The sequence below is a fragment of the Triticum urartu genome, chromosome 5A (assembly GCF_056163025.1).
Source record: "Triticum urartu cultivar PI428250 chromosome 5A, HENAU_Tu73, whole genome shotgun sequence".
NCBI lineage: Eukaryota > Viridiplantae > Streptophyta > Magnoliopsida > Poales > Poaceae > Triticum > Triticum urartu.
In genome coordinates this window covers 444821733-444830427 of record NC_141877.1, presented here as the reverse complement: position 1 = coordinate 444830427, position 8695 = coordinate 444821733, and the positions used below count along the sequence as shown (strand labels likewise).

At 51.8% G+C, this 8695-nt stretch overlaps 1 protein-coding gene across 1 annotated transcript; it reads left to right on the top strand.

Moving 5' to 3' along the window:
- Positions 1-7184: 7184 nt before the first annotated feature.
- On the top strand, positions 7185-8237 carry LOC147971840 (uncharacterized). Its single transcript, XM_087524147.1, has one exon. It carries the CDS (start codon positions 7185-7187, stop codon positions 8235-8237), a length of 1053 nt encoding a protein of 350 aa, XP_087380273.1.
- Positions 8238-8695: the final 458 nt, after the last annotated feature.

The following is an 8695-nucleotide window of genomic DNA, read 5'->3' as shown; positions in this document are numbered from 1 at the left end:
ATCCGGTAGAGGAATTGAAGCAAATCCAGCCAAGATCCGAGCTCTATCACAATTGGATATCCCGAAGGACCTCAAGCAAATACAAAAATTAACCGGATGCGTGGCGGCTCTAAGCCGCTTTATCTCCCGCTTGGGAGAAAAGGCCCTACCCCTTTACCGCCTCCTTTGGCGCACCGAACACTTCGAGTGGACGGATGCAGCCACGGCCGGACTCGATGAAATAAAAGCCATCTTGGCAACAAACCCAGTCCTCGCCACGCCAAACATTGGCGAACCAATGCTATTATACATTGCAGCAACCCATCAGGTCGTAAGCGCAGTGCTCGTCGTAGAACGAGAAACGGACGGACACAAATTCCCCCTTCAAAAGCCAGTCTACTATGTGTCCACTGTCCTTACTCCGTGCAAGTCATGGTACCCGCATTATCAAAAGATTGCGTACGCGGTATTTATGGCATCCCGGAAGCTGCGACACTACTTTCAAGAGTGTTCAATAACAGTAGCCTCAGAAGTGCCACTTAACGATATTATAAACAACCGCGACGCGACGGGCCGGATTGCAAAATGGGCCATTGAGCTCCTCCCGTTCGACATAACTTACAAGCCACGACAAGCTATCAAGTCGCAAGTTTTGGCCGACTTCGTCGCAGAATGGACGGAGGCCGAACTCCCTAAAGAGTACGGCACATATTCAAACTGGGTCATGCACTTCGACGGCTCCAAAATGTTGGCCGGTCTAGGGGTTGGCGTCGTTTTGACGTCCCCCACAGGAGACACAGTTCAATACGTACTCCAGATAATGTACACAGACTCCAACAATGCAGCCGAATATAAGGCCCTTTTACATGGTCTCCGGATGGCAGTATCCATGGGCATTCAACGCCTAGAGGTGCACGGGGACTCAAACCTTGCAATATCCCAAATAAATGGAGACTTTGATGCCAAGGATCCAAAAATGGCAGCTTATCGCAACGCTGTCCTAAAAATGTCAGCTCGGTTCGAAGGGCTCGAATTTCACCATATAGCCCGGGAAAATAATCAGGCGGCAGATGTCCTGGAACGCATCGGCACAAAACGCGATGTAGTCCCCCCAACATCTTCTTGGAAAGGCTGTTCAAGCCATCCGTAGTATGGGAAGGGGAACCCGGCAATAACAGCCCGGACCCAACCGCACTGCCCGGCTTTTATTGGCCGACGGCCCGGGCAGACGCCCAGGACTTAGTCCAACGATGCGTCGGTTGCCGGCTTTTTGCAAACCAAAGCCATATGCCACCCACCGCCCTCCAAACTATCCCGATCACTTGGCCCTTCGCGGTCTGGGGGCTTGACATGGTTGGACCCCTTAAAGGCGGAACCCACAAGAAAAAATACTTACTGGTCATGGTGGATAAGTTCACCAAATGGATAGAAGCCAAGCCTGTTAAGACGGCCGAATCCGGACCGGTGATAGACTTTATATCCGGGGTTGTACACCGTTACGGCGTCCCCCACAGCATCATCACTGATAACGGCACGAACTTTACGGCCGACGAGGTAAAACTCTGGTGCAAAAACATGGGCATCAAGCTCGATTATGCTTCCGTCTATCACCCACAAACTAACGCCCAGGTCGAACGTGCAAATGGTCTTATCATGAGCGACATCAAACCCAGATTAGTGCGGTCCCTTAAGGAATCTAATACGCACTGGGTAGAGGAGCTCGACTCCGTACTCTGGGGGCTACGGACCATGCCGAATCGCACCATCGGATACACACCATTCTTCATGGTGTACGGTGCAGAGGCAGTTTTGCCCTGCGACATAATTCATGACTCACCTCGAGTGCGCATGTACGAAGAAAGAGAAGCCGAGCTCGATCGGCAGGACAGTTTGGACGCCTTGGAGGAAGAGTGTGACGTGGCAGAAGCCCGTTCCACATTCTATCAACAGCAGGCTCGAAGATACCAAAGCAGAGAAGTACGGGCCAAAAATTACAATGTTGGCAAATTAGTTCTACGCCTACCGGACAAGAAAAAGGACAAACTCAAGCCCAAGTGGGAAGGTCCCTTCATAATTTACCAAGTCCCGATTGGTGGAGCGTACCGCCTGCGAGATGCATCGGATAACTGACTGGAGCCGAACCCATGGAACGCAGCTCGTCTCCGAAGATTCTATGCCTAGCGCCGGACTCTCTGTTCGTCTCCTTCCTATGTCCATTTTTTATACTTTCTGTCTTACATTTCTCTCCTTCTCCCCTCTCTCTCTGTCTCTCTTATAGCCTTTAAAGGCTCATAAAGTGACGCGCTATCCACGCTCATTAAACCTGGGGGCTTCTTTAAACAGAAACTTATTTATACGGGCTTCATGCCCAACACATGTGTCACACTTCCGCATGTACCTTTTATTCACCATTATATGCATCGATATGACTTAAGTTTTGGCCAAGCTGGGTTGCCTGGCTCCTGTGCTTACCCCTACGTTCCCGATTGTTCGGCTAGGTGGTAAAGGGAGCACCTCTGCGATTGTTACTGTCGGGTCAGCCGGATGTACCTCAGACTGGGTGAAGCTGAAGGCTAGCGTTCTTAAGGGAATATTGGGTCGGTGAACTAAAGATGATCTTTTTTTCACTTATTTATCTATATGCCCCAGATGTTTTTCCTACATCTCTTTTCGCAAAATGGACATGCACTTTAGGGCATGCCTCCCAGGGAAAGGAACCCCTAACGGAACTATTCTCCCTGGAAGATGTTTCTTACTAACCATGTAATATAACATAACTAGTTGGGCACTTGTTTGTTCAAGCACTAATGACCCCTACGCCTGGTCTCCATGCATACCCTGGTTCTTATATAACCGCGAGGGTATTCAGACACACTCCGGACCGTCAGGTCCCGAGGTTGAAGCGAAAATGTCGGCCATGACAAAGATCTACAATCCGGCTAGAAGGCATTACACATGTCAATTAAAATTACATAGTCAATCTGACTGATTATATTCCTCTTCAATACCATCTAACAGGCTGTCTAGCTTACAATACTGTTGGGAATACTTTGTGGCCAATTCTACTTGGCCGTATACTAAGCTCACAGGGATCTCCTTCCCATCAGGCCCCACGGGTCCGACCTCGGCCATGCGGTTTGGGTCAACCTTCATGTACCGCGTCTTCACCATGGCCCAGGCCTCCCTGGCGCCTTGACGGCAGGCCGACATCTTCCACAATCGGAAGCGCCGCCGTGCTCCCTTCAGCTTCTCTACAAGCTCTCCAAGGCCTTCGGGCATGGAGACGGATGGCCACAAGGCCTGGGCGACGCCTTGCATCACCTGCCGAACTCGCTCGTGCAGTTGTGAGAGCTCGGGAAGAAGGTCACCCGTAGAACCGGGCATTTCCTCTGCAGGACGACCTGTTAGCATACCTACAGACATTACTCTGTTAGTCGACTTCCTCGCCGAACTCTTTTTTCAAAGTTCGTTTAAGCACTTACTAAATATGCCGCGTCGAAGCCGCTGATTCTCCTTAACGGAGTCCAACAGCTGGGCACGAACATCCTTCAGTTCAACGCCCAGCTTGGTGTTGGCATCTTGGAGATCGTTCTTCTCCCGCCTCACCTTTCTCAGCACACTCTCACCAGCCTTCAGCTGGCATATGAGTTGTTGCTTTTCCGGATTTAATCCGGCGCAATCTGCAATTTCATTTGTCAGATTTGCACCCACGCCGCACTTCGCAAAATACTTATCTTTCGAAGCGTATATTACCAGAGGGGGTCTCCTTGGGCTCCCCTATCATGGCTAGTGCGGCCTCAAGTTGTGCTTTGCACTCTTCCAGCTCCTAGGACAGTAGGGTATTCTTTTCTGTAAGAACCTGCATAACAAATGATCCTTAAATCAGTTATTCTAAATGTTTCAAGTCTCAGGGGCTACTGGTATATATATAATTACCAAAATTTTCTTACCCGTATGTCTTTTACATACTGCTCCGTGGCTCTGGCTAGACCATTTTGAGCGACACGGAGGTACGCATCTCCCGAATTGAAGGCATCCAATGCCTCTTGGGAGAAACAAGCGTCGTGAAGAACTGTCCAGCGACGCCTGTGGTTCATGGCACTCTCCACCTCAGAATTGGTGGCAGATGGCCTGTCCGCATCCTCTGTCGGAGGAGCGTCCGGTGCGCGCCTTGTGTTCGCCTCCGCTTTCGGACCAGGCTTTGGAGCCTGGATGGTGGAGGCGTGATTGGCAACCCCTCCGGATATAGTCCGGCGAGGTCTCTTCGTCCTGAAGAGAGCACGAGCGTTAATATGCCTTGAAGGAATAACACCTGGGAATAAGATGGCGTGCTATACCTTTGCACCGGTGTCTCAATCCGGACCGCACTTCTTTTCAGCCCGCGGGGCCTTTCCGCCCCTCGTTGGCTAGTCGCCGTAGGCTCGGCCTCCCGTCTCAAGGACCTCCCCTGCAAAACACGGTTGTCATACGGCAATCAAAAACACGTGAGGATAGATCCCTTTTCAAAGTGCTGGGACTCCGGTCTCAGTTACTTGTGAGGCTGGGAGTAGCCCTGGGTAATCGGCCGTAATGGCCACCAAGGCATTGTCCTTGCTCAATTGATGAAACACCCCATCAATCAGCTCCACAGATAAGTCCGGATTCTCTTGAGAGGTCGGGTCGAGAGACCATCCCGGATCCTCGGGTTGTGGAGGAGGGCTGTTTATTTCTTTAACAGCCTGGCGCAGTTCCTGCGTTGAAGTCGTTAGACTGAATATTTAACGATGGGAATGTAAAACGGATGGGCAAGTAAAAGTGTCCACTTACCCAACTTGGAGGATTGTACATAGAAAATCCACCCTGTGGGTTGACGCGGAGAAATTCATCCTCTTCTCCCTTGTACAAAGCGGACAAGATCTTTATTAGAGCGGCAGCCGAATCCGGCCCCTTACGGCCGTGGCGGGTGGCGTTGTCCTCCTCGTTGAAGTCCCACATGGGGTGTCCTCTATACTGGAGCGGTTTCACCCCTCGCATGATGCATGCGACCATGACCCCGATCATGGTCTGTCTGGAATGAGCTAACAATCTTATCTGGCCCATCAGGTAAAGAACGTCCTTGTCGCTTTCCCTCTGAGGGCTCCATGGACGCCAGCTTAGGCACTTCTTTAGGGGAGCACTGTCGAACTCAGGGAGGCCGATCCGGACAGGATCCGGCAGCGGGACGTCCTCTATATAAAACCATTCCGAAGGCCAGTCCTCGGACGCCTTCTTTGGGGTTCCGGATAGATATCCGGTCCCGGCGATGCGCCACACTTTGGCTCCGCCCACTTGATATATTGACCCCTTCTGAGAACGGGGCACAAGGCAGAATAGCCTTTTCCACAGCGTGAAATGAGCCTTGCAGCCCAGAAACAGCTCGCAAAGGGCTACGAAGCCCGCGATATGCAATATGGAGGCAGGCATGAGGTTGTGCAACTGGAGGCCATAGAACTCCAGGAGCCCCCAGAGAAATGGATGAATTGGAAATCCGAGCCATCTTATTAAGTAAGGGACAAGGCATACCCGCTCTCCTTTGGAGGGATTGGGGGCGCTCTCCGCTTGCTCTTCGCCATTATAGGTGGCAAGTCCGTCTCGAACCGGGACCATATAGGCCGGGGGGAGAAATCCCTTGGGTTGGAGCGTCACTAGCTTGCTGTGCGGGATGGAGCATCTCTCCCAATCTCCAGGCTGAGGGCTGGAAGGGCGAGAGGAGGAGCTGCGGCGGCCGGCCATGATAGAATGGACCTCTGTCGGATACGCTCTGATGAATACTCGCGGAGGGGAGAAGGTGTGGTTTGGATCTAAATCCTCGTCCCCTTAAATAGGCGGCTCATTCACGCGGCTAGGGGTGTAAATATAAAAACACCCTGACTTTTCGTATTTGTTTGACACGTGGAAGACGGCCATTATTGGGCGTAGAAGCCAAGGAGCGCTACATTTACAAGAAACCAGACATTATTCGACAGGTACACGGAATTTGGAGGAGAACCCGCCTTGCAATGCCGAAGACAATCTGCGTGCCAGACTCGTCGTCATTGAAGCCTGGTTCGGGGGCTACTGAAGGAGTCCTGGATTAGGGGGTGTCCGTATAGCCGGACTATACCTTCGGCCGGACTCCTGGACTATGAAGATACAAATTGAAGACTTCGTCCCGTGTCCGGAAGGGACTTTCCTTGGCGTGGAAGGCAAGCTTGGCGATACGGATATGTAGATCTCCTACCATTGTAACCGACTCTGTGTAACCCTAGCCCTCTCCGGTGTCTATATAAACCGGAGGGTTTTAGTCCATAGGGACAACAATCATACCATAGGCTAGCTTCTAGGGTTTAGCCTCCTTGATCTCGTGGTAGATCTACTCTTGTACTACCCATATCATCAATATTAATCAAGCAGGGCGTAGGGTTTTACCTCCATCAAGAGGGCCCGAACCTGGGTAAAACATCGTGTCCCTTGCCTCCTGTTACCATCCGCCTTAGACGCATAGTTCGGGACCCCCTACCCGAGATACGCCGGTTTTGACACCAACAGCGGGGATGTGGATGAAAAGAGAGGACCTCAACATCGCCTCTAGCAAGAAAAGTGGTGCCCTTGGGTGTTGCCAACGTCAGGCCAACTCCACCACGCGACCCTATCCTGTCCGCCCCCGTCCGTTTGGGGTAAAACGGACGAATAGCGCGGCCCAGCGCACGACCTCAAACGGACAAAAGTCCGGATTCCGTCTGTTTTCGACCCATCCCCGGCCCAAACTTGCGCTCGGTTTGGGGTGAAACGGACGCGCGCGGACGGCCTGGACGCACGCCCTTGTCCCCCTCGTGGCCCGCCTGTCGGGGACACTAGCAGTCCCTCCGCTCCCAACGCTTCCACCCTCTCTCTCCCACCCCGCCCCGCCGCCGGCGCCGCCGCTATTCTCCGGCCGCCTCCTCACCGCGCAGCCCCCGGCCGTCCCTACCAAACCGCGCCTTGGCCGTAGTTTTGGTCGTCGATCGGAGGTTTGGCCGTCGCCGTCTTTGCCAGTCGTAGAGGGGACAGGACCGTCGGCGACGCACCACGGCGTCCTCGGCAGCTTCCGACGAGAGCTCCACAACGGCCAGTAGCCGGCCGGCAACCACCCCTGCTGTGTCGAGGTGATCATCGTGGCCTCTTCACCACCACGCCCGCAAGGTGTTCGGCATTTTTCCCACAAAGGTATGGACAGTGGAGACGAGTTTTTCTTCCATCACTTCCTTTGTTCATCGGACGATTCGTCGTCGGATGATGAAGATATTGTGGTGGTTGCACTGGTCGTTCACGACCACATTCAACGGCAGCTTCCTCGGTACAGGGGGTCACTCCCTGGCCGTGCTCCCAACCTGAACCGCAACAGGGAGAGAGGCCACGCCTTGCTCTATGCTGATTACTTTGCCAACACCCCTCTCTTCAAGCCAGATAAATTCCGTCGCCATTTTCGAATGGCTAGCCATGTGTTCAATCGTATCCGAGAGGGAGTGGTTGCTCATGACCCATACTTCGAGTGCAAGACGGATGCCCTTGGCAAGCTTGGATTCTCCTCTTACCAGAAATGCACCACGGCCATCCGCATGCTTGCATATGGAATTCCAGGCGATCTGGTGGATGAGTATGTGCGTATGAGTGAGACAACATGTCTGGTGTCAATGTACAAGTTTTGCCAGGCTGTGATCGAGGTGTTTGACCTAGAGTACTTGAGGCAGCCAAATGCCGCTGATACAGAGAGATTGTTGGCGACCAACGCAGCTAGAGGCTTTCTAGGCATGCTTGGCAGCATAGATCGTATGCACTGGGAGTGGAAGAACTATCCATTTGCTTGGAAGGGCCAGTACAAAGGGCATGTCAAGGCGTGCACTGTCATATTAGAAGCGGTGGCATCACATGATCTTTGGATATGGCATTCTTTCTTTGGCATGGCAGGTTCTCACAATGATATCAACGTGCTGCAGCATTCTCCAGACTTCGCGAGGCTTGCAGAAGGCCACTCCCCACCTGTCAACTTTGAGATCAACGACCACCATTACAACAAGGGATACTATCTAGCAGATGGTATATATCCTCAGTGGTCAACTTTTGTGAAGACAATCTCGAAACCCCAAGGTGAGAAGAGAAAGAGATTTGCCCAAATGCAAGAGAGTGTTAGAAAGGATGTGGAACGTGCTTTTGGTGTGCTACAATCCCGGTGGGGTATCATTCGAAACCCTACACTGTCATGGGATGAAAGGAAGCTTTAGGAGGTGATGACTGCTTGTGTGATCATGCACAACATGATCGTCGAGGACGAGCGTGATGAGAGTATCTTCGACCAATGATTTGACTATCAAGGTGAAAATATTGAGCCCCTGCACCAAGACCCAGCCACATTTGAACAGTTTGCCCAATTCCACCGTGAGATGCGTGATTAGCACACTCATTTGAATCTTAAAAATGACTTGGTTGAGCACGTGTGGGATCACATTGGCAACCAATAGATGTATTGGTCCATTTTATGTTTAGTCAAGACAATTTCGATTTGGTTGTAAAACTATTTTATTAAAGACAATTTCAATTGGGTTGTAAAACTATTTTAATTTTCAGACAAATATTTGGGTTCAAAACTAGTTTTGATGAAAATTTGGGCATTTTTGGCCCTGACGGACAGGATGGGGCAAAAGGATGCGTCCGCGCGCTGGGCGCACGGCCACCGCATCCC

Coding starts and splice junctions, on each gene's coding strand:
- LOC147971840 (XM_087524147.1), top strand. CDS start 7,185: ATGGACAGTGGAGACGAGTTTTTCTTCCATCACTTCCTTTGTTCATCG.